The sequence below is a fragment of the Elephantulus edwardii genome, unplaced genomic scaffold (assembly GCF_000299155.1).
Source record: "Elephantulus edwardii isolate Elephantulus edwardi_28Jun2011 unplaced genomic scaffold, EleEdw1.0 scaffold00077, whole genome shotgun sequence".
NCBI classification, from domain to species: Eukaryota; Metazoa; Chordata; class Mammalia; order Macroscelidea; family Macroscelididae; genus Elephantulus; species Elephantulus edwardii.
The window spans coordinates 1,305,301-1,331,166 of record NW_006399827.1 but is presented as its reverse complement, the minus strand read 5'-3'; the positions used below and the strand labels follow the sequence as shown (position 1 = coordinate 1,331,166).

Genomic DNA, 25,866 nt, shown 5'->3' with positions numbered 1-25,866 from the left:
CTGGTAAGCTCAGCCAACATTCTCTAAAGGAACTTCCACATCTGGCTGGCAAAATGCGGAAGACATTCTTGGTGTTCTGGCAAAAGTGAAGTGGCCGAGGCGCCAGGGCTGCCCTGGCCCCCTTAGCACAGAACTGTAGGTCATTACCACCCAAGAGAGGTTCCTAGGGTCCAGGTGGGAGGTATTCTTAAATGTGATGGGCACTGAGTCACTGCAGGTGTTGACTTGGATTCTAGAGGGGACCTGCCTCTACCTTCCTGTTCTGAGAGGTCTTGAGGGTGTGGAGAACTAATGAGCTGACATTTGACAACTGCTCAGGAGATGAATTGGAAGTGCTAAATATTACTATTTCATAGGCAAGTCTGAAAATATCCTCTCAGAAGCGTTCTGATAAATAACTAAATCAGGCTAGTGAGAGGGAGATTTCAGCTGTCTAAAGAGTGTTTCTCTTAAATATTTTTCTATGAAGCGGAAAGAAGTGAGGGGAGAGAGCTCCAGAGGAGCGTTCCTCTGCAGGCATTATCCAGCCCACAAAGGAAGGAATATTGAGTCAGGAACGTGAAGCTGAGGAACCTTGTCCTTGGACCGCCTGGCTTTCTCTCGCTTCTTCTCTACCTCCTGAAGGTACTTCCAATGACATGCAGTCCACCAGCATTAACCAGAACCAGAGCGTGCCCACCCCACCCCACCTTCCCAGGATCCTCTCTGCTTACTCAAACATTCTCATCCTTCAAGGCCTGAAAAACACTGCCACTAATCCTGTGCCAACTCATGTTGACCCTCGTCAGGTTCTTGAGACGGTAAACTGCAATGGGAGGAGACTGCCCATCATCTCTTGTGGAATCGCTGGGAGATTTGAAGCACCAGCGAAGTGAGGCCTTTGGGTTAACTGTGCAACCTGCAGTTCCTGTTTTTATACAAATGGTCATTTCTCCTTTTTCTCTTGTTCCAGCTCTTCATTTTGCCATAATCAACCAGTGATTTTTGTCTTTCAGTCCCGCCCCCCCTTTGCTTTTTAATTGCTGTAAAAAAGTTGTTATGTGCCGTCGAGTTAGAACCAACTTGTAGCTGACCTGCCAGCAGATTCTCCTGCTGTAAAGGAGGGGAGGAGATTGTTAGTCATGTAGGAAGAGATTGCCCATCTTTCTGCCAAGGAACAGCTGGTGGATTTGAACCATGTGCCTTTGGTTTGGCAGCGAAGCTGTATATGTGTAACAAAGCCGTTTGTTTTTTTTCCCCATTTCTGATATTATCATGTGCACAATTCAATGGCACTCCTTTTCTTCACCAGTTTGTACAAGCATTACTACCATGTTTTCTCAGAACCCCTGAATCAGTGACTCCTCCCTTCTCTTCATAAACATAAATAAACTTTGGACACTATACACTTACCTGTTCTAGATAGTTCACGCAACTGGGATCATACAGTGTTGTTGCTGTGAGGTGTCGTCAAGGACGACTCCTAGCGACCCTGTGAACAAAAGATCTGAACCCTCCTCATACAATACCTGTCCTTACATTTCTGACTTCTTTCTATCAGCGTGTTTTCAAGGATCATCCACATTGTAGCATGGGTCAGACGACTTGATGGCTGAGTAACATGTCATTGTTTGGCTCCACCACATTTTTGTCACTGGAATTGAAGTGTCTGAAGAGTGGTGGCACAGTGGTGAAGCACTTGGCCGCTATTTGACAGGTTGGTGGTTTGAAGCTGCCAGTTGCTGTGCAAGAGAAAGATGTGGAAGTCTGCTTCTGTGAAGATTTGCAGCCATGGAAGCTTTACGGAGCAGTTAGTTCCGCTCTGCTCTATGGGGTCACCATGAGTTAGAGTCCACTTGATGACAGTGGGGTTTTAAATATCTATTTCTGCTTGCTCCTTTGAATGTATATGGGTGTATGTGTTGCTGTTAGGTGCAATCAAGTCTACCGTGCCTATTAATGACCTCATGAACGACAGATCTGAATTTTGACCTTTCCTGTGCCATCCTCATGATCTTCTCCACGCTCAAGCCCGTTGTGTCAGTCCATCGTGTTGAGGGTCTTCCTCTCTTTCACTGACCCTCCACCTCTCCTTGCATGATGTCCTTTCACAAGTACTTACCCCTCCTAACTCCACGGTCAACGTGTATGAGATGAAGTCTCACCGTCCTTTCCTCAAAGGAGCACTCTGACTGCACTTCCCGCAAGATAGTCTTGTTTGTTCTTTTGACCATCCGTGGGACACTCAGGACTCTTGGACCTGGCCCATGTTTGTTGATTGCTGATTCCTTTTTAAATTGGGCTGTTTGTCACATTCTCATCCTGTCTTGGGTGACTTCTCCCTCCTCGAGCCCATCAACTGGAAAGCTCTTGGGTGGTTGGGGGGGGGGTCTCTGCAGAGCTCTTCTAGGAGTTGATTGGGTACCCTCAGGTGGGGAGGGTGACAGGACCCCCCGGACACTCTTCTAAGGAGGCAGCATGGGGGAATGTTGGCCCCATCCGCAAATGTTGCTGCCGCTGCTTGTTATCGTGATGTTTTATGGGAAGATGCTAATAAGCACTTGGCTACACTGGTGTGAGGTCATAAATAATGCTAAGCTTCTCCATCCTGCTTCTTGATTTTAAAGGCCATCCAAGTTCTGAATTCTGTTAGATTTGGCCAGGATGGGTAACATATTTCCAGAAGTACCTTTACAAAATAAGCTTGGCACACTCCTTGCTTTCTGGCATTAGCCCTCAGCGCATAGGCAGGGATTAGGACCTGCAATTTACATCCCTAGGGTCAGCTGCTTTTTGCTTCCGTCTCTTCAGCTCGCTCCCCCGGAGATGGGGAGTGTGCCTACTGCTGTATCCAATGGAAAATGTTCTGGTTCCTAGGATTCCATTGTTATTTTGTGGCCAGAAGTTCTGGGATATTGGTCAACCTGGTCATTTGGAGGATGTCCCCATGATGTCCAAACAAGGGTTCAAGCTCCTTGTGATTTCCCATTGACACCCCCCACCCATTCTGGTTGCAGAAATGAGTACTCCAGCATGACCTCCTGAGACCCCAAACCCCAACCCTAGAGAGACATGGACCCCAAGGAATTTATGACCTTGCAGGAGCATAACATGACCACATAAGTATCAGGACATTGATACTTGGATCAAAGAATGCACCTCAAACCAAGAAATGAATAAAACAAAAGATGAATGTAATAAAGTAAGAGGCGATCCACCCAGTCCAATATACTGAGTACATCCAGTCCAGCCCCACTCAGAAGCTGGAGGAGACTCACTGGTTGGTCATAGTTCTCCCACCGTTCCTCTCCTCAGAGCTACTGTCTGTCATTCACTGGTCAATGAAGCTGGCCTTGTCGGGGGTCCCATGTCGCTTCGTTCTTGCTGTCTCCTTCATGTTGATGCTGTGTGCCAGTCTCATGCAGTCTCCAAGCTCCAGCCTTGCTTCCAATGGGCTCTTCAGCTGTGCCCAGCATGGGGATTAAGGCTCCATTCCTCCACCCCAACCTGGCAATGATCTCCCCAACTTGTTTGGGGTAGACTGATTTCTATAAGGCCCTAAAATGGGGGTGGCCCTGGTTTCTTCTGTGGTTATTTTCAGAAAACCCGGGCCATAGCCTTCTGGAGCAGCTGTCACAGGTTCTAGCCCCAGCTTGCCCTGCACTGTGCCCTTGGCTCAGGGAGCCCTGGTGGTGCAGGGTGAAGAGCTCAGCTACTGGCCAAAAGGTTAAAGGTTGGAACCCACCAGTGACTCAGGAGATAACACTTGGTGGTCTACTCAGGTGAAGATTTCAGCCTCAGAAACCCTGTGAGGCAGCTCTACTCTGCTCTACAGTGTTGCTGTGAGTTCGAATCCACTTGACACAATACTGCCACCAGCAGGCTTATGCTTCACCCAGGCACACAGACCTGCCATCCGCCCCTCGGCACCTTGCCAGCGCACCCTTTTGCTGCATGCATGAGAACGTGCCCTCTCCTCGTGGAGTTAATATCACTGCTGCTGTGTGTCTTCAGAGCTCCTGAGGGCATGACTGAATGTGTAGAGGCTGGGCTTGGCAAGAGCACCAGTGTATCCCTCCGCACTCTGTGCCCGGTTTAGATGTCTCACTCTGCACCTGGACCTCAAGAGGAGGAATCAAGTCTGCCTTACTTTGTAAATCTTTGTGCTTCGTATGGTAAACATTTAGGGTCTGTATGTTGACTAAATTTATTAATCCGAAATGGATTTTGCTTTTGAGAAGAGGTCTGTTCGTTTGCTGAATGAAAGGAGCTCATTCAGCCCAGCTGTTAGGGTGGTCCCTGGCCTCGGGCAGGCGCTTAGGGCTCTGACGCACTTGTCACCTGTGGACATCTGGTTGCAGCAGTCTCTTCAGGTGAGGGCTGAGCGCCTTCCTGGGCAGGTGACACAGAGGGGCTGGCACTGGACTTCAGAATCATGCCCAAAGGTGGCCTCACCGCAGAACTTAGGCAGGCAAATCCCGATTCACCATGTTCTATTACTCTTTGTTTTCTATTGCACTTGGTTTTGATAAATTGAAGGTTTCTGGCAACCCTTTTTCAAGCAAATCTGTCCGGCCCCTTTTTTTTTCCCCAACAGCACTTGTTCACTTTATGCGTGTGTGTCACGTTTGCTTAATTCTCACACTATTTCAAGCTTTGTCATAATGCTGTTGCACACTTATCTGACTATATAAGAACATAACTTTTATAAAAAACCACAAGACTCTTTATTGCCATATTAGCTTATATTCCGGGACTGACCTGTAGTATCTTCAGTGATGCTGTATTAGGTGAATCTTTATTGCAAGTAGCAGAAGCTGTCTCATGCTAGTGTGGGCTTCATTTTATCTGTCCTGGCTGGATTTCTTTGTTTCTGAAATCTCGTGGCAGAACATAGCCCTGTGCAGGGAAGGATAGGGCTGGGAGGACGCTGGAGAAGATGGTCAGCTCAACCTGTTATCACATCCTTGGTGCTGTTGCTCAGATAAAGCCAACCTCTCTGCTAGCTTTAATTTCACTTGGTGTCAAACATCCTAACTGCAGGTACAGGAGAGGCTTTGAGCATAAGGAGCAATCCTAGACCTTTCACTATCCTAGCTCGCTGAGGCCATGATAATAACAGGAGACAGCCCTTTACCTCTTCACAGGTGTCAGAATGCGGCAATGGTTTGACTTCTGTGAATGTTCACAGCAGAGTCCTTGGGTGGTGTAGATTGTTAACACGCTCAGCTGCTAACTGAAAGGTCTCGGCAGTTTGAGTCCACCCATAGGCATCTTGGAAGAAAGGCTTGATTACCTACTTCTTGTAAAAAAAACCCAACCGTTAAAAATCCTTTGGAATTCAGTTCTACTCTGACCTACACATGACCACCACCAAGAGTTGGAATTACCTCAGTGGCAGTTTTTGTGGTCATGGTCATAGCACCATGGGATTGGTGCTAGCCTAGAAGTGAAAGAATGAGACACAGGAAGGTTGAGGTGATATCTCTCATGGAAAGAGCTGCTCCAGGTCCAGGTCCTCTGGAAAAGTACCCCTTGTGGACACATGGATTCTTGGCTGAAGAACTATGAGGATTTTCATATCTCCAGCACCCAGCACTGTCCACCAGCAGACGGGATTCCATGAAGGACTTCAATACTGGTGTTCAGCTTGAGACCGGGCTCCTTTACTCCAAGAACTCAAAGGAATCTGACCCTCCAATCTCATTACTTCCATCCAGCTCATTGTCCAACCAGCTTCTTGTCTAACTAGCTTGTCTAACTTCCAGCCAGTTTGTTGTCCAGCCGACTTGTGGTTCAGCTCTGATGAAGTCCCAGGTGCCACGCAGCAATGGAAAGTTAGCTGAGGCAGCTCGGCCCTGAACGTGCCTATGGCTCTCTTAGAAGAAGCTTTCAAGAAGGAGTGACAGTGGATTCAAACGTCCTACCTTTTAGACGCGTACTGTACGCACTACCCTTGATGTTGTGTAAATTTGCACTCATTTTGCTAAGATTGAAATGCCTACTCAGATGAGATTCTTCATCACGGTCACCTTTGCATGCTGCTCATGCAGATTTTAAATGATTTGTTTTAAAGTTTTTGAGCCTTTTCTTGCACTAACTCTTGTACTCATTGCTGTCAGAATTGACTCAGAGCTGACCCTCTCTTGTGTTTCTGAGGTTGTGAAATGCATAAGAGGAGAATGGCCGTTTTCTCCTAAGGAGCTGCTGGGGGGATTTGAACTGCCAGACCAGTGCACAGACTGTGTGTTAGCAGGCACAGTCCTCTACAGAATGTGCCACCAGCGATCCCTGTGCAGGCTAAATAAAAACCTGATGCACCTATTCTGACTTCCCTACAAATCCTTAAGTCACAGTTAGAAATAGACCTCATTCATAACCAGGCAGTGCCTGTATTTATTTCTCAGTTCCGTTGTAATGGAACCCTTGAGCTTGATGGGGGAAGGATGAAGGATTTTTCACACAGTCTGGCGAGTGGCAGGCATTTGTCTTTGTTAATTTATATAGAGAAGGAGAGTAAATCTCTGGGAACATGCTGCTGGCCCCTGTGCTATTTCTCAGGGGTATTTAAAGTAACAGCACCTGACAGTTTACCAGCAGCTAAGAGGTTTTTCTGCTTCAGAAAGCAAAATATTGTATGAGTTGTGCAACATGTATAAATGATTTGGAGAATTAGGGTGCGGCAAATAGTACAGTTTGCAGCCAAGAACTGAAGACTTCATCAAGTCGTGGAGTTAGCAGCGCAGGCGAGGCAATGTGGGCTGGTGGGGTCCACGCAGGTGTGCTCCGCACCATGTCCCCCCTGGTTTGCATTTCCCTTTTCCCTGGCTTCAATTTGGATTGCCAAAAGGTGTTAGTTTTGCAGTGCATTATTTCATTTGCCTGCTTTGTAATTCCTCTTTACCTCAAACAGATGAAAAACATGGTACTAAAACAAATTGACAGCTCTTGAAATGAGAAAGATTTTTATCCTTCAGAGTGTTGATGTAGAAATAAATGAAAGAAAAGCGTGCTTGTTGAGTCTTGAAGCAGCTTGAATTGGCACCTTTTTTTTTAAAGGAGGGAGGCTTTCCCTTTACCCCCCCCCCCTTTCCCCTGTAGGGAGTTTTGTGGCTTGGGGAGGAAGTTGGAGTGTCAGTTGTCTTGTCCATACTCATTTGCACACGTCTGAGTCATGATTGGGACAAGCCAGAGGTTTCCAACCTAGGGGTCCACAGAAGGAATGTGAGGGGGCTCCCAGTGGCTTAATGGCTTTAAAAAGTCTGCCAGACATGGGGGTTACAACCTTTCAACATCATGAGAGCCCCTTAAATGTCACACATTCTTGCTTTGGCCAGAGGACCCCACCTTACTCTGCCCTAAGTCATCTCATGCTGTCCAGACTCGACTGACAATTCTGACGAATGCTGATGATCCCAAACATATTGATCGCTACAGTTGGTTATCAGAAATATTTCAAAATACATATCTAGATGCCAACAATTAAATGAAATAAGAAATCTAAGTGGATTGGCAATAGCATCACATTTGAAACAGCTGGGTTTGATACTCTTTTCTGTTTCAATTTGGGTTTTGTTCTACAGAATCTTTCTGCTGCTCGGTCAGCAAGCACTGATTTTTTTATTCCTTTCTGTAGTAGGTGCTGTGAGTGGGCAGAGCAGAGTACAGTATTTTCTTGAAGACCAGGCAAGGGGAAGATACACGGGATAGAGGATGTGCCAGTGCAGATCCTTCTGTGACAAAACAGTACTTGGAAGTCGTGTATCATTGCCACTTTGAAACACAGGCAAATGGCATGTCTTCCTACACTAAGCATACCTTCCTTACACGTACTTTGTCCAAATCAAGAGAAATTAGGGCATAATTGTTTGAATTATAGGCTGATCTGCCACAGGGTTTCTTGAAATAATGAGTCCCCTTGTGGGTTTTTCTTTCATTATTAAAAATGTTTATTTTAAAACCATTTAGGACTCAGAGAAATTATAAAAATAGCACAGAAAGCTCCCGTGCACCCTTCACCTTCCTTCCCACAGTGCTAGTATCTTCCATAACCCCGGTGTGCTGTTAAAACCAGGAAGTTGATGTTGGTACAACACCAGTCTTAACAAGCAGGTGTGTTTGTGGGGGTGTGTGGACTTGTCAGTCTTTGAAATGTGATTACATATGGAGATTTATATGTGTAAAAAGTGCATCAGATGAGTAAGGAACTCAAGGAGCATAGTGCTTTATGTGTTAAGCTTCTGACTGAAAGGTTGGAAGTTCAGATCCACTAGCTGCTCTACATAAGATGTGCCATCTCCTCCCATAGATTTTGAAATGGAAAGAGGCCATGAGCCAGAATCGACTCCTTGAGAGTGTGTGGATTCATGTTCCTGTCACCACACTCAGAGCAGCAAAGTTCCATCACCACAAGGCAACTCCCTCCCTTTACCCATTAATAGTCGCCCAACCCTAACCCCTGGCAACTGCAGATCTGTTCTCCATCATTATCATTTTCTCATTTCGAGAATGTTATAAAAGTGGAATTGCACTCTCTGTAACCTTTTGAGATGGACTTTTTTCCCTCTTCCGCTCAGCATAATTGCCTTGAGATCTATCCAAGTTGTGTATATCAATAGTGCCTTTCTTTTTGACTGTGAATCGTATTCTGTTCAGAGGAAGCCGGATGGCGCAGCGGTGAAGCATTCAGCTTCTAACTAAGAGGTCAGTGGTTTGAACTCACCATCCACTCTACTGAGGAAAGAAGTGGCAAGGTGGCAGCCTTGGAAACTTTCTGGGGCAGTTCTGCTCTCTCCCGTAGGGTCACTGTGGGTTGGAATCAATTTGATGGAATGGGTTTCTATTCTAGAATATACCACTTTGCTTATTCATTGCCCATGGGTTTGGGTTTTAAAAATTAGTGTGTGTGTGTGTGTGTGTGTGTGTACCATCGAATCAGATCTGAGTGGTACAGGAGGAGCGTGCCCCTCCATCTCCAGCAGAGCATCTGGTGGATTCGAACTGTACACTTTCGGGATTGCAGTGCAGCTTCTTGCCACCCGTGTATTTTTAATATAAGGTTGGAGTACTATTTATCCTCTGCAGCACGGTACATACAAGGCAAGACCTCACTCCAGACAGATTGCACTAAATTGGAATTTATGGCAACCAAAGAAGGATATTAAGTCTGTTATTCTGTCATCAAACCCTCTTTCAGCAGACATTTGTGGGTGTGCTTTTGTAGTTGTTGTTGTGTCTCTTAAGTCAGAACTGACCCATAGCTGACTCTCCAGTGGTTTTCAGAGGCAGTAAATTGCACAGGAATAGAATGCCCATCTTTCTCCCTTGGAGCGGCTGGTGGATTCGAACCAAATTCCTTTGCATGGCAGCACAATTCCTTAACACTAACCCACCATAGCTCCCTGAATGTGTGCCAGGGACTGGAGTATGCACTAGTGCTAGGATGCTAGGGTTTACCGTTTACCACTGACCAAATGCTTTCCTACATAGTAAGTGTAGGAACCTTTCTTAAGGCTGGGGTGAAGGCTGACCGTTATCCTTACTCCTTTTTATAAACAAGGGAACAGTAGCCTGAGAAAACCTCGCCCAAGACCATGCGTAAGTAGAAGTAGTAGCGCTGAGACTTGAACCTGCAGTGTATGATACCACCCCTCGCTCTCTGCACTCCGGCTCGCCCTCTAGCCACTGACTGTCTTCACTGCCAGTTGCTCCTCTGGATAATGAGTGAGTGGGCTGGACTCCTATCATCCTGGTCCTTTCCTTCTCAGAGGTTTTATGGTCTTCTTTGAACAGGAAGCGTCTTTGCCAAATGACTAAATCCTTCAGCCCGTTGCCACGCTTGAACTTTTTTCTCAGCAGCATTTCGTTAGCAATTACTGGGAGACATGTTGGGACTTAAAAGTAACCAAGAAGAATTCTTTTAAGCATGGTTTGATTCAGAACTTGCTTCATTTTGCTGATTTTTGACAAAAGTCTTTGGGCCAGAGTATGGGAGCCCTGGTGGTGTCGTCCGTACAGAATTGTGGTTCTAACCCGAGACCACTCACTCCTCTCTGGGGATTTGATTTCATCAGAAGTTCCTTGGGAGAAAGACGAGTCTCCCTCTGTGGATTAACAGTCTAGAAAACCCAGTGGAAGGTCCGCTCTGGATCTGCTCTGACTTGATGTTATTGTTATTGTTGTTACTATTATTAGGCGCCATTCAGTCGAGTATGACCCATTGCAACCTTGTGAACAACAGATCTGAATCCTGTCCTGTCCTGTGCTATCCTCATCATTGCTGACACATTTGAGCCATTGCTGCGGACTTGATGACAATATTTGGGGGGGGGGGGTTGATAGAGCCCTATCCCTTGGATAGAAGGGAGTCTTTGACCCAGGATTCGTGTGGTGATTCTGGTCCTCAGTCTACCTGAGGGAAAGGAGTTGAGACTTCAAAAGCCACTGAAGTCTCATTAAGAAACATGGGGGTGGGGGCTGGCGAAGGGATGCTTGGTGCCCTGATTCAGGTGCCTGATGCTGTTACAATCCACAGAATCCTGCCTCATGCCAGAATCGGCTCCAGATCAGAGGAAGCTGCTATTTCGGGCATCTAAGTGCGACTGCCGCTCCGTTCCGGCCTGAGTGGTGCACTGAGGGGGTGCAGCAGAGACGCTCAGGCTTTGAAGCTCCAGGGAGGGTTCAAAGGCGCCTTGGAGAAGGGATTCCTACACTGGGTGGGAAGTGGAGAGGTGAGCCGGGGGTCACTTCTAACTCCCGCGTCTGTGATTCTGAGACAAATGGAACTTCCTCTCTCCTCCGGTGACTGACATTCTCTCCTGGACCCAGCTGAGTGTGTCAGAATCACAGGCTGATGCCTTCAAAGGCTGGTGGGGAGAAGAGGGCCTGGAGCTCAGGAGGCCTGTGCTAACTTTTGGCCTGTCCCTTTTACCTCTCTTCAGGTGTGCTTGAGGAAAGGGACTCTGGAGTCTGACCACCCAGAGTCCTAGTACATGTGTATGTTTGGAAGTGGGGGGTGGGCGGGTGGCGGCATTGGAAATATATTTTAGCAAGGACATGGAGGTGTCAGAAAGATTGAGGGTCATTCATTCTAAACCCACATTCTAAAGGTTTAAGTCCTTGACTACTAATAAACAAGTTGGAGTTTCAAATCTACCCAGAGGCACCGTGGAGACAGGCCTGGTGATCCACTTTGGAAGGAGCACAGCTGTTGAAAGCCACACATGGGGTCACTATAAGCCAGGAGCGACTCAGTGACAACTGGCTGTTTGTTTGTTTAGATTTTAATGAAAGTTTATAAAGAACTTGGATTTCCATTCATTCATGTTGCACATTTTCCTCCCTGCTCCCCTCCCCCCAGTTCACTTTTTTCTTCAGAAAAAAATTCTTTCCTTGTTATACAGGTCCCCCTATCCTGGATCACTTTTCTATGCAGCTCTTATTCTGGACTCTTGTCATGTCAATAATACCTAATCATATATTCCTTTTATACTGTTCTCTCCCTCATCTGTTTCAATGCCGTGTACATTATTTATGTCCTCTTTTCTTAGTTTCCTCCCAACTCCCATATCAGTCCTGTTCTGTAACAGTGGCATTATGCAGTATTTGTCTTTTTGTGACTAAGATATTTCAATCAATATAATGTTCTCCATGGTCACCCATTTTGTATAATACTTCATGAGTTCTTGGCGTTTCAGTGCTGCATAATATTCCACTGTGTGACTATACCACAGCCTCTCTATCCATTCGGGGTTTTTTTGATGGGCTCTGGGTTGTTTCCAACTCTTTGCTATTGTGAACAAAGCTGCAGTAAACATGGGTGTGCATATATCTGTTTGGGTGGCAGTTCTGGTTTCTTTAGGATATATTCCCAGTAGTGGAATTGCTGGGTCAAATGTTACTTCTTTTTCCAACTTTTTGAGAAAGTGCCATACAGCCTTCTATAGTGGTTGCACCATTTTTTCACTCCCGCCAACAGTGAATAAGGATTCCAGTTTCCCCACAACCTCTCCAACATTTCTGCCTTGCTGCTCTGTTAAATTTTGCTATTACTGGGGTGAGATGATATTGACAACTGGTTTTAATAAATGTCAGTTTAATACATGGAGGACCTTGTCTAAATTCCCCCTCTCCACCTTTCTTCAGCCTCCTTAGCATCCTGTTAAGGGGATGAGGTAGAGGATTTCTAAATCCCTGTCCAGCGGCTCATAAGGCTGCACCTGGACAGTCCCTAGCGCAGGACTTGAGCCCTTCTGTAGTGCACACAAGCCACTGAGCTGGATGATTTCATTCTCTCTTTTCCATACAGAGGGAAGATGCAAATGGCCCAAGGGGTTGGAATGGGAAACCTAGATTTTCCAAGCTACAAAATTCCCTTCTCCCCTCTTGCCGCCCGAGCCTGGGGCTGCAGCTACGCTTGTCACCATCCGAGATTGCATTGGCCACAGGAGATGGGACTGATTTTTCCATTTGGTCCTGATGTTTATTTCATGCCCATCAATATCAGCCCATATTAGGACAGATGAGGTGGTTATTTACAGGCTGCGCATTTTCACACTTGGTAATTATAAACCCTTCTCCTGGTCGGTCAGAGTCATGGAGATCTATTTTGGCAATTAGCAGTTTAGTATTTGTTTAATGGGAATGCAGGAGTGTTACGGCACATCAGTGCTTCACTAATGATTTGCCTGTCTCCTCCGGAGCTGGCAGGTTTGGGCCTTTTTCACGGTGGGTGAGGCCTGATGGGGGAGTCGGGGAGGGGTGCGCATTAGGCGGTCTGCCTGGGCTCCCCCTCCCCCCAGAGCACCCTTCCACACACACATGCACTCAGCAACCAGTGCTGTGAGCCGGCCCTGGACCACAGAGCACAGTAGCCGCCACTCGAAGGAGCCTCACACGAGAGGCCATTAGGCCAGATGCCATTTCCATGTGACAGCTGTCAGGCCTGCCAGAACCAACTGCTTCTCCACAGACGTTGTGTGCTGGCCTCTCTCCTTGTCCCTCTCCCACCCTGCTTCCTTCACGCTGCCTCTCTCGGCCCCTGAGCCATCTCCACATCTAAAGAGATGCCAGGACCCGGGGTTTTGACTACACCTCTGGTCAGTGCCTACCATTCTTGGCACAGACTCCCACTTCTTACATTCTTTCTCTTTGAGACTTCATAGGGAGGGCTTCCTCCCAAGGGCATACAGATGCCTTAGTTCTTGCTACCAGCCCCTTAGGGTGACTTTTGCAGTGAGAAAAAGGTACAGCTTTGGCTATGGCTTGTAGTTTAACTGTGTGGAGGTGCAGGATTGTGGATAGATGTGGGTGTGTGTCTACTGGAGTACGTGAGGTGTCAGTGTGTGTGCATATGCGTCTGCATGTGTGCTTAGCAGGAGGGTTACCACAAATGAGGGCATTACCCCAGTGTCGGTTGCAGTGAAAGTGTTCATTTTGTTAGGCAATAACCACCACCACTTAACGCCTGCCTGAGCATTCTGGGACGGAGACAAACTCAGTGTTCTTAGCACTCACTGTGGGGTGGAGACTCACATGGGCTGTGTGTGTCTGGATTCTCGGGTTCCTCCACCAAGTCCTGCTCTGCTGTAGGCTTGTTCGGTGAGCACGGACAAAGTCAGAGGAGCGCTAGGATTTCAGAATTCACCCGCCTGGAAGGATGGGACCCTGCCTTCCATGTGTTTTCTTTACTCCTCAAATTGTCCCCCTTTGAGCCTTTCAGAGACAATATATGTCCATCTTTTTGATTGCCTAACTACCTCTCAGTTTTGTGGTAGGGTTTTTGTTCTGTTTTTTGGGTGGGGTTTTTTTTTCCTTTTTTTTATTTTATTCTTTTTGGTGTGTGTACCTTCAAATCGGATCTTACTGGTACAGGAGGAGATTGTCCCTCCTTCTCCAGCAGAGCATCTGGTGGATTTGAACTGTGTACCTCTGGGATTGCAGTTCAGCTTCTTGCCACTAGGCCACCAGAGCTCCTGGATTTTTTCTTTTGTCCTCACCCCTACCCCCCAATTGTTTATTGGTAGGGTTGTAAGGTAAGTTTTTGTTTCATTCAGCAGACAGTGACTGCAGTGAAGCCCCAGCAATTAAAAAATAAATAGGACACTATTAAGTGGACCAGCAGGAAGATCTATGGACACAATTAATCTTAAATTCAAGTGCCACTATTTATTACTTACAAGCCACTTAATCACACTGAGCCACAGTTTCCTGCTCTGTAGAATGGGTGCGGTGCTGTCTGCCTCAGAGCTATTATGATAACTAGATGACATTGGAAAATTGCTCAGTAGCCTCCAGTAAATAGTAGTTCTTAGGTTATTATTTGAGCGGGGTTAGACACTTTATAACTTGGAGTCTGATCCTTCCTTGTGGAATCAGAGTCTCTCAGTGAGATGCTTTTGCCTGTGCATAAGTGCACTGTCTCAATCTCCAGGAGAGAATTGCCCACCACTCTCTTCAATATCCATGGGCAAGTGTTCATCTTATAAATTAATAACCATTAGCAGATAAACATTTTTAAGTTTAATGAGAAAATGAAATGACCTGCTTTAGAAAAAGGAAAACAAGTAGGACCAATAATGTTCTTGCCGAAGGGGGTAGGAAATGCTGGCCACAAAAGGGCTTGGAAGTCTTTGGTGAAGAATTTGGTGGTGACAGTAGTGCCATCAAGTTGATTCTGGCATGTGACAGAGTAGCATGGCCCCGTAGGGTTTCCTAAGCTGTGTTCTTTATGGGAACATATCACCAGATCTTCCCTATCCAAAAACACACAAGAATATTTGGTCGAGTCAACTTCAGGTCACTTGTTAGTGTTCGAGTTAAAGTTTAGTTAGTGCTTATGGGCGTAACTGTACTACTGGGGCTCCTTATGGAGAGTTTGGAGTAATGAAGCCAACTATTTATTTCTATTGTTATTCCCTAAATCACTCAAACCCACATTCCCTAAATCAGCTCAAACCCACTGGCATTTAGTTGAGTCTGACTCATCATGTCCTGTCAATGGGTTTCCAAGGTTGTCAGTCTTAACAGGAAGAGTTTGTTTCCTCTTTAAACTGCAGAACAGCCATTGGATTCAAATGGCCTTTTGGTTAACAGCCCAACATGTAAAACACTCTGCCACCAGGGCTCCTTTTATTTAGAAAAGATGAACATTAAGAGCAACAGGCTTGCCAGGTGAGTGGAAACAGGAATCATTTGACCTTGGGAATGAAAGAGAAAAGTGTTTGGCAGGAGAAGTAAGGAGAATGGTGCCTCCGTTGTAAAAAATCTTCAGAGAACCAATGGACAATGATTAAAGGTGGCTGACAAAAAGGACCAGATTATGTTTCGGAAGGCAGGATCAGCAGGGTGACATTGGAAGTTATAAACCCAGTTTTTGAGTCCTGGACTCAGCGTTTAACAGCCCTAAAAATGAGACAACTGAAGGTCAGAGAAGGTTACTCATCATTATCTTCAGGGGGTGGCTATGGGGATCAAACTGATAGTGATATATGTGAAAATAGGGTGAGGTGGGAAAACAATGGTTTTCTCAAAGTCCTGACCAGAAGAATAACAAAAACTAACTAGTGAAATTTTTACAGACTCAATAGAGCTCTGATGGCCTAGTGGCAAGAAGCTGCACTGCAATCCCAAAGGCACGCAGTTCAAGGCCTCCAGCTGCTCTGTGGGAGAAAGATGGGTAATCTCCTCCTATGCAGTTAACTGACTGTGAAAACCACTGGAGGGTCAGTTCTGACTCTGGTACACAACAACAAACAAGGTGTACCATACTCAAACCTTGGTACTTTCAAGTTCTTCATATGCACATATAAGTAAGAATGAATAAGGAAGACCAAAGAAGGTGCCTTTGAATTGTGATATTGGCAAAAAATATTGATTTTACCATAGACTGCCAGAAGAACAAACAAATCTGTCTCAGAGGAAGTGCAACCAGGGCGCTCCTTAGAGCCAAGGATGGTGAATCTTTGTCTCACATGCTTTGGGCATGTTGTCAGGTGTCCCCAGACTTTGGGAAAAGACATTATACTGGGAAAGGTGAAGGGTCAAGGAGAGAGTAAAAGGTCAGAGACAGAGAAGACCCTCAAAAAGATGCATGAATGTATGATTGAACAATGGACTTGAACATGGAGGAGATTGTAAAGATGATGCTGTGAGGTAGGGCAAGGCTTCAATCTGTTGTTCATACGGTTGCGATGGGTTGTTGACTTGACACGTAACAACACAGCAGCCCTGTCTGAGCCTCCTAGGCTCTCTTTCCTGTATCAGAGGTTAAGGTAGACCCCAAGAAGAGAAGCATGCAGCAAAGAGCCTGGGGATCATGGCAGTTGGTTGGAGATTAACATCTAGTTTTCAGGCAGTCAGAGGTGCAACACCCCCCCCACACATACACACACACACACACACACGCTCCACCCACCCCAATGGCTGTGATTAAGGCGGATGGAGATTCTTTGCTATTTGCATCAGCACCTTCCTCGGCTGTGCCAGGCTCCCACCTCCAAAGGAGCTCATTTACTGGGTGTTGGGTGTGGCCTCAGCACCAGGGATTGTAAAAGCTCTTCAGGTGATTCCTGCGAGCAGTCAAGGCTAAAAACCACTGATCTGGAATCTTGTATGAACTAATGGGATTTTCCAGCCCGCTCCCTTTCCTCTTCCTTTCTTCCGGGTGGGTAGTAATCCAAGATAGGCCAACCCCATCTTTGCAAGACCAGAACATGCAGAAAACGCCTTTCTCTATAGCATAAGCATTGTTGTTGTTGTCATTAGTTGGAGAATGTCAATTCTGACTCTTTCTAGAATTTTAATAAACAGTTCACCAGGCTTGTGTTCTGAGGCACCTCTGGGTGAGTTTGAACCACCAACCTTTTTTTTTTCACTTAGTAACCTAACCCGTAATGTTTGTGACTCCTCACTGAGCCCTGCAGCAGGTGCAGGCGCAAGTTTTTTTTTGGTTTTTTTTTTGCCCAGGCTGCCAGTGGGAGAATTGAAATCAGTACCTTCTCAGGTTCTAAAATATTCCCATGATCAGGGATCCCCTGGTTCCAGCAGGGCACTGGCCCCCTCTTCTCCGGGCAGTCCTGCTGCATCATGCATGTCCACACTTAGTGCCTTTACTGCGTTGAATTTATAGAACATAATGAGGCAGTGAAGCCCTACGCACTGTAGTATCATGATAGTGCACTTGCAGGCGTTTATTTAAACTAACACTCCAAGTGTTTGTGTGGGAGAAGGAAGAGAAATTGAAGGGCATTTGTTCTGGGGGAGTTTAAAGAGCTGGTTTGTGTATTTCCAGGTCCCCTCCCCCTGTATTTGACCAGATAATTTAAGAATCTTTTGAAGTGCCATTTTCTGCTTTGTTCTTCTATGTTTGATGTGTGTGGGTGGGTGTGTTTGGATCCCAAGAGGAGTAGGAAATTTCTCAGAGTGTGTGTTGGCCGAAGCAAAGGTCTGGAATAGCCGCACAGGACAGAGTCTGCAGAGGACCAGCAGCAGATCTGATGTGTCCAGATGTTGTCCCGGAGTCTGTGCCGTCCACGTGAGCATCCAAGGCTGATACCACATTCAAGTAGAGCTCCGATGGCATCTCCTACAATTCCCTCGTTTTGCTGACGAGAAAGAACAGCAGAGAAGACAGGTCGCTCTTGGCCTTAGGGGCTTCCTAACGTCTTGACAGACCTGAGATTAGAACCCTGGAGCTTGTCCAGGCTTTGTGAAGCTCTGGCTGAGTTCCTTCCAGCAACCCCTTTTTTCGTTTTCCTTTGTTTCTCTGGGAACAAGTTTCTTGCATCCCCAAATTGGTTTGACTTCACTAAGCTACTATATACTTGTTAGGTACTGTGGAGTCAGAACTGACTCATAGCTCACCTTCCAGTGGGTTTTCAGAGGCTGTAAGTAGTTTGGGAAGAGATCACCCATCTTTTGCTAGTGAATTTGAACCTATTGCCTTTGTTGAGACAGTTCAACACCTTACCATTATTAAACCGCCTGAGCTCCTTGCTATATACTTGGGAAACCCAAATGGCAAAACTTGAGGCTGAAGAGCCAGTGGTCTGGGACCGTAACTTGGAATCCCATCCTTTGGCCAACTAACTTGACAGATAATGTTTTGGGCTTTGTTTTCTCCCAGCAACCTGGTGTGGTAGCTCTAAACGTGTTCTCTTCACTCATCAAATGACCTATGACCTGTCCTGGCTAGCATCTGACCTCTGGATATATATAATCAATGCTATCTCGCTATTTCTAAAATCACCCAAACAGGAAACCTTGACACACACTAAATTTCTGAGTCATTATAGAGAAAGTTTGCTCTTTCATAAACTGAATTAGGATTCGAGAGGCATCACCCACTGACTTGAGTGCTCCTTATTGTGGATCTTCTTGGTGCTAGTTTACTGAGGAAGGAACGTGTTGCCAGCTTCACTTGGTGTTTCCAACATCTCTTTCTGCAGCCTTGTTACTGAAGTGACATTTAGGGGTGGTCCCTGGTCCCCTAATTAATACCTGTGCCCCATTTGGTAATCTGATCGCCCACATTCAGCATATTTCCTGTTCCCACCCATTTTCTTCCTTTGTTCACGCTAGTGTTATTTGAGAATGTCTTTGTAATGTCTGAGAGACTGTGAGCCTCTCTTTTTCTTGAGGACAGGACCATGTCCCAGTTACCTATTGCCACAAGAATGCTGTGTTACAAACGATCATAATACCTCAGTAGCCTGTAAGAAGTGTTTATTTCACTATCTGGAGAACACTGGGAGTGGTTCTGCTGATCTTGGCTGGCCTCACGTGTTTGGAGTTGACCAGCTGCCGACTTGGTCCTACACCACATGTCGTTGGTCCTCCCGTGGGCTAGCCTGGGCATGCCCTTCTCTGGGTGATGGCAGAGGGGCAAGAAAGGACAGTGGAAACATGCAGGAAAACACTCTTGAGGTCAAACCCACATGGTGGTGGTTCTTTCCACCTAATCAGTGGCCGTAGCAAGTCCAGTTCAGGTCTGGGCAGACTCTGCCCTTTGGGAGGAAGAATGGTACAGTGATAGGATGGTGGGGGGTAAGTTGTTGATGAGTATACTATGGACTGATAATCTGAGACTGGAATCATTAGAGATCCAAGCAGTTTTTCTCTTCTGTTGATTTAGAAGCCTGGATGAGACATTTCATAGTGGTTTGTGGTATTTTCTGGAGCCTTGGTGTTATACATTGGTAAGCACTGGACTACTAGTTGAGAAGTCTGTGGTTCAGATCCAGCCGGAGGCATCTTGGAAAGAAGGACTGACTGTTTCTGAAAGGTCATGGCCTTGAAAACCGCTTAGAACAGGCCTTCTCTGCGCCCATGGCACCGCCATGGTTCAGAATCGTTCAGTGACACCTAACAACAACAAAAATAATAACTTTATTTTTTTACCCGGGGCCAGAAAATGCCCTGTTCCCAGCACCTATAGCCCTTCGTGTTCTTCTCAGTCTCTGAATGCTGCCCTGTTTTTGCTGAGTAGGTCTGATGATAGGTGCCATCAAGTCAGCTACAACTCATAGCAGTAGATCATGGTCTCACCCTATCCTATGCCATCCTCACAATCTGCACCGTACTCCAGCCTCTCAAGCCAGTTCTGAATCTTAGATACACCAGCTGGTAAGAGTAGAATAGCCTCATAGCCTTTTCATGGCTGTAATCTTTAGTGGAAGTAGACCATCAGATCTTTGTCTTGTGGAGTCACTGCCTGGGTTTGAACTGCCAGCCTTTTGGGTAGAAGTCAGAGGCTCACCATTTGCACCAACTCCTTGAATGGGCCTAGTTTATGTAAAGTCCCTTATTGTGTGTGGGGGAGAGAAAGGGAGACCGGGTAGGGGGATGAAGGGAGGGAGTGGCGGGGAGGGGGAATTAGCAGAGGGAGAGGGAGTGAGTTACCTTGCTAGGTCCAGGGTTGAATACCAGTTACCTTGGTTGTGCCCCTTGTTCCCTTGACAGGGCTCACACAGAACCGTGAGAAACAGTGCCGCACGTGAGGGCCGTGTTTTTCATTCTACTCAGCCTTTGTATATTCAAATTCTTCTAGTTCTAGCTCTTGCTGTTCTTCCAGATTTCCATCGCATTGATGGCTTCTCTGAATTAATAAGTGTTTTGCAATTGCTGAAAAGTTTTTCCCCCCAAGCGCTGGGACTTATCCATATTGATTTCCCCCTACCCTTTTCTCTTTCCTCTCCAGCCACTTCTTAGATGTTTTATTTTGTAAAGTGTTAATAGAATTTTTCTTTCGCCCTGACACTTTATCTATTCAGGAGGTCTTTGCGAGTCCCATTGTACAAGAGGACTATAGTGGAAAGACTTCTATTCTTTTCAACAATGGCTGCCCTAAAAAACATACACAGATCCTCCCCCCATGCTCACCAGGGTGGACGGAGTCAGTGTTGAGAGGGCAGCGCTAGAAAACATTTAAACTTTGGAAAGGAAAGCGGGAACCAGGGGCGCGCTGTTGAAAGGGGCTTTTAAAAATACAGTTTTTAAATTCAAAATATTTATTTCCTAAGGGGATCTATGTTTCAGTACCAAAACATGGCCAACACAGAAGGGAGGCTGTTTTCCTTACTGTTAGGCATTTTCAGCTCAAAATGAGGACTTGGCAAACATCTTAGAAAATGTGGAGATGGGCGGGAAACAGATGTCACGTCTACCTGCATGATACCCAGCACACTTCACCCCTTCCCACGCGCACCCCAGGCACTCCGATTCTTATCGAATGCAGGGCCTGAGCCTGAGACTCCATATGCTCAAGTGTGACTATTCTGTGTACAAACAAACCAGTTGATCTTATGGTGGTTTTGCTAATGCTGCGTATGGGAGGCAGAACGGCTGGTGTGCGTATGGTCTCAGCAGGTGACGAGGGGGACTCTTCCAGCCCAGCTGGCTGGAAGAGAAGGGCACCTAGCAAAGGCCTGGTGCAGGAGCCCTCATTCAAGTTATCTCCAGTGAACATCGCCTGCTCCTGAAACGTTAGGTCTGGGAGATAGAGCAGCTGCCTGCTGGCGGAGAAAGTCACCGGGCAGGGCCATTTCCCCCTACCCCCAGTAACTAACTTCAGAAATGGGGACCAGAAGGGGATGGCCCCAGGAGCTTGTTTGCTCAGTCTCTGTTGCTTAGCAACAAAAGGGGACCCTGGCTTGAGAAGGGATTTTTGTTGGTTTTTTTTTTTAAAACCTGCCGGTACCTTCGAGGTTTATGCCTGGCTTGCCTGCTACCCCTTTCTTCCATTTTTACCTTGACTTCACTTCTCCTCCTATTATGTTTGATGGCATCTGGAAAAATAGATTTGATTTGTCTGGAGGACCCATTTCAAATCTAGTTTTATTGCGTCTCCCTTTTCCCTCCCCTCCATCTGAGATTGTAGTCTGGGAAGAGTGAGAAATGAATAGCTTATGATTCCTTTTCTCAACTGGCTTCGCTCCGGCCCCAAAGCTCATTGGTGAGCCTTTGAGCACAAATGAACGGTGCTGTGTCCTTGCTGGCTATACAGACACACACACAAAAATCACTCTAAACACACTGCCCTCCTCCTGAGGGCTTGGCCCACCCACAGCTGGGTAGGGTGCGTTGTCTTTTTAATGGCAAACCTTGGCCACAAAATGAATGACAAGAACAGGCCATTCATCTGGCCAAACTTAGTACTTTGTCCAAATGAGTTGCTAATGGATTAGGACAAATACCTGCACTAAAGATGTAACACAAAGGACTGGGTCATAAATAAGAAGCATGGGACGTCAAAGGCAAATCTGACTCTTTGGGTCTGAGTCTCTAGAGTTTTATATGGAAATCGAGCGGGGTTCATGCCACCTCCCCATTGCTGAATTTCTCTAAGGACAGAATGGGGTGGGGGAAGAAAGTAGGAAGAGGCAAAGGGGATCCTTTTGTATTTCCATCTAGTGTTGTTTTTAAAAAAGTGCTAGTGTTGAGGCATTACCGTTCTCTTGTTTAGAAGTGGAAATCACTGGAATTATCCATCAGAAGGGGAATGAGTGCTCATTCCAAAATATTCTGCAATAATAAAAATGACCTTCAGGGTGGATATGGAGTAGCCTGGGAATTATGTGCAACATTGTAATATTGTGAGAAAAAGATTATGTGTGCAGAATTACTTAAAATAGTAAATTCATTATAGATTTTAAAAGACAAAAGAGAACCTCTTCCCCCAGCCAAAAGGAAAAAAATAAAGAATTAAAGCCACTTACTTTTGCATGGATCCCAACTCTCGTACATGGCGTTTCAAGGTTGTGACCTTCCTTTTGTGGTGCCACTGGGTGGGGCTGAGCTGCCAGCTTTTCTGTTAATAATGTTGTTGTTGTTGTTAGGTACTGCTGAGTCTCACAGCCAGCCTGGGAACAACAGATCTGAACTCTCTCCTGTCCAGAGCACCATAGTTTGGTACTTAACCATCCCTATCGTGCCACTTTTCCAGCCATGACTCAAGCTGTGCTGTGTGATATTTTCTCCTTCTTTGTAATATTTTCTCCTTTTTTATATTTTCACATTTTCTCTGAGGAACTTTTCTTTATAGAACAGTAGCCCTTCCCTTCCAAAAGAGCATATGTTCCGCATTGTTTTGTTCCGATTCCTAAAACAGGCTCTTTGTTTTACAGGTGGAAGATGCGATGCTGATGTTTGACAAGACCACCAACAGGCACAGAGGTAAGAACCTCAATGTGAGAAGGGTCACCCCTTCCCTTCTCTTTGCCTCCATTGCGTCCCACTATACTTATAAAGGATGTGTTGAATATTCCAAGAACCAAGCAAGTAGGATTGACCATGTGCTGAATACTTTTCTTCATGGAGGACCACACAGTGCAGAGAATCCAAATATTGAAAAGTTAATGCCATTTTCTTTTTCTCAGCCAGATCCAACTCACACATTCAGGTAGATATTTCTGCTCTTATGTCAGCCCCTCACTAACCACAGCAGCAAATGACCCAAGTGGAAACTGTTCATAGCAATTACTGAGTTGAGTTCTCAATTTGTATTGAAGGAGATGGTTTAGAAACACACCGTCAGTCTAAAGAGTAGGTGGAGGGAGTGAAGCTGTAGGTTTGTACAACATGTAGTTTTTTTGGGTGTTGTTTTTTGGGTGCGAAGTTGACTATTTCAACTCACTGTGACTTTGTGTGATTGAGTAGACCTGCCTTTAGCGTTTTCTTGGCTGGTATGATGGTTAAGCTCTCAGCTGTGAACTAAAAGGTTGGTGGTTCAAACTCACCAGTCATCTGGAGAAAGCAAGATCTGGGCAGTCTGCTTTTGTAAAGATTACATCCATGGAAACCTTGTGAGCCATTCTCTGGCACTGTGAGTTGGAACTGACACAGTGGCAGTAGTTTTTTAAAAATCTTTTGGAAACAAACTCACCAGGTCTTTCTTCCACGGAGCAGTGAGGTGGCTTTGAACCGCCAGAGCTTCAGTTAGCGTCTGAGCGTGTAGCTGTTATGCAGAGATTACAGACTCAGAAATACCCTTCTTAACTCCCTGGTGTCAGAAGGAATCTGAACTCACTTAATGTGTCCGTGTCCATATTCTCTTGTCTATGTTATGGGATCTGTGAACTCCCTGAAATGATCTGCAAAATGTTTTACCTTTGCTCTTTTCTCAGAGATGGATCCCTGACTTTCAGCAGATTCCCAAAGTAATCTCTAATCTTGCACCTCCCAGCAATGTTACAACTATTACTTTAAACTGGGGTGGTGGGTGGGGGAAATGGATCTAGAAAGTTCTCCCTGGGGACACTATCAGAAGAGGCAACTCCAGAATCTAGTTTCTGGGAGTCGTATTAGCAGGGCGTCTTTCGAGCAGCACTTCAAGGTGGGGTGGGGGGAGCGTGTGCGTGTTCCCAGGGGAGGGGAGCAGAGAGCGAGCAGTGTTTTCCTTGCCACTTGGATTGCATTTAGATGTTTCTTGTGTTGTTTACATTCCTGCTGTCACCTGTGATTAGAAGCAGTTACCAGTGCTGACTGCCTATCTCTCCTGTTTGGAGAAGACCACTGATGGAAGGGAGGCAGAAGCTGAGGGATGTGCTTGCTTGCGGGGGTGGGAGAAGGAGAGGTGTTTTCCGGAGTCTGCGTGATAATCTGACTTGTCTTGCATCCGGTTACACCATCCTCGGGATGGAGAAATAGAGAATCTGATGCAAAACCGTGGAGTCAAGTTGTGTTTCTGGTGCAGGGAGATGGTGGGTATGGGGAGTATAAGGGCAGGAAGGGAAAGAAAAGCATGTGGGGGGGGTAAAGAACATGGGTGTAGAAACATGGAGCTTTGTCATGAGAGGCAGGTGGTGGTAGTTGTCACAGGTACCTCGTGAATGTCCTCGAGCCTCATCCCCAGAGGGGATGTCACTGTATAGTCTCCAGGATACCACTTCCATGTGCATGCTCTAATTTGATCTTCACAGCAGCCTGAGGGCTATTGTGGCTTGGGGAAAAATCACTTAACTTTTTTTTTTTTTGCCTCATTTTATTCATCTGTGGAATGGGGATAATAATAGTACTTCCCTCTAGGATTGCTGGGAGAGCGTAATGGCTTAGGACACTTAAAATATCATTAACTGTGATTAAATGTTAACCCATTGTGACTCAGTTCTGAGTCACAGCCACCCTACAAGACAGAGGAGAAAAATTGCCTTGCAGCCCTTCCAAGCATGTAAATCTTTATGGAAACACAGTACCTCATCTGGCCCTGCAGAGCAGCCGGTCAGTTCAGACTTTCAGTTTTACAGTTAGCAGCTGGGTACTCAATCATTATGCTATTAGGGTCCCTTGAATAAATAGTTGTATTGTGATCCAGTGCGAAGTGGACACAGCCTGTGGGCCACTGTCAGGGCTTGAGCATGGGGCAGGAGAAAGCAGACAGAGGTCTCCCTTCCCCAAAAAGGATCTCACATCACCTGCCTCTCCTTTTCTCCTGGACTTCTTAACTCAGGAATCACCTGCCTCCCCAATTTTCTTTCTGTGTAATTGGGGGATTTTGACCTCTATACGTTTTCCAGCCCCACCAAACAGCCAAGAAGGTATTCCTTTTTGTACTGGGTACTCAAGCTTGGGTGATACACGTGAGTGATTCAGAGAATTTTGAGGTGTCAAAGTTTTGCTTCTTCAAAAAAAAAGAAGAAGAAGAACATATCACAGCAGAAGCACAGGCTGGACAGAGCAGCCCACACATCAGTGGCCTGATGAAGTGGACGTTTGGAATCAGGTGATAAGCACAAGAAAATAAAATCCTCCTGCAGCCACCTTGCCCCAGCCTCACCCTCACCTCCTTAGCTCCCCGTTTTCCATTATCTTATCAAGAGGAAAGTGCTGCAGTAGCAGAAGTTGAGGACACCTCTCTGGCCAGCCTGCCTCCTGCTTCTTCTTAAAGAGGCCTCGCCATTAACTCCCAGGTGTCGTCAGGCATGCTCAGCACTTCTCCAGCATCCTGCAGGGCAGCCCGGGAGGTGACTCTCTCCGAACCACAGACATTTGAGACCTGCCTCATTGCTCTTGGGGCTGTAACAGCTGCTGTTTGGAGAAAGCAGAACACAAAGACTGGGCTTGGCCTTCTGAAAGTTGGGCCCACCAGGCTCAGGGACTCCATGTTCAGCCGTGGAGGACCCACTGGCCACTCATCCTATTGGGAGCCAGAAGTGAGAGCAGAAGTCTTGCACCTTACTTGTCAGTGACCACCTCCTGCCCACACTCCTCACGAGTGGCGAGGGGCCTGTAGGAAGAGGGATCATCCTCAGGTACATGTCTGTTGTCCTACTTACAACATCGCTAGCCAGTGTTTCATCCCATAGTACTTCTGTGCTTCAGCCTCGCTGTGGAGTGCCTAGGGGTACAAACAGCTGCACTCTCTAGTGCTAACCAGAGGGTTGGAGGGTTGAG

General features: G+C 46.3%; 1 protein-coding gene across 2 annotated transcripts in view; it reads left to right on the top strand.

Moving 5' to 3' along the window:
* Positions 1–25,866, top strand: part of MSI2 (musashi RNA-binding protein 2) — a 493,957-nt gene that overhangs the window by 313,366 nt on the left and 154,725 nt on the right. For both annotated transcript variants that reach the window (XM_006889256.1, XM_006889257.1), the window contains exon 6: positions 22,602–22,650. In XM_006889256.1, the coding sequence (XP_006889318.1) occupies positions 22,602–22,650 (49 nt within the window). The remainder of the gene's footprint in view (positions 1–22,601; positions 22,651–25,866) is intronic.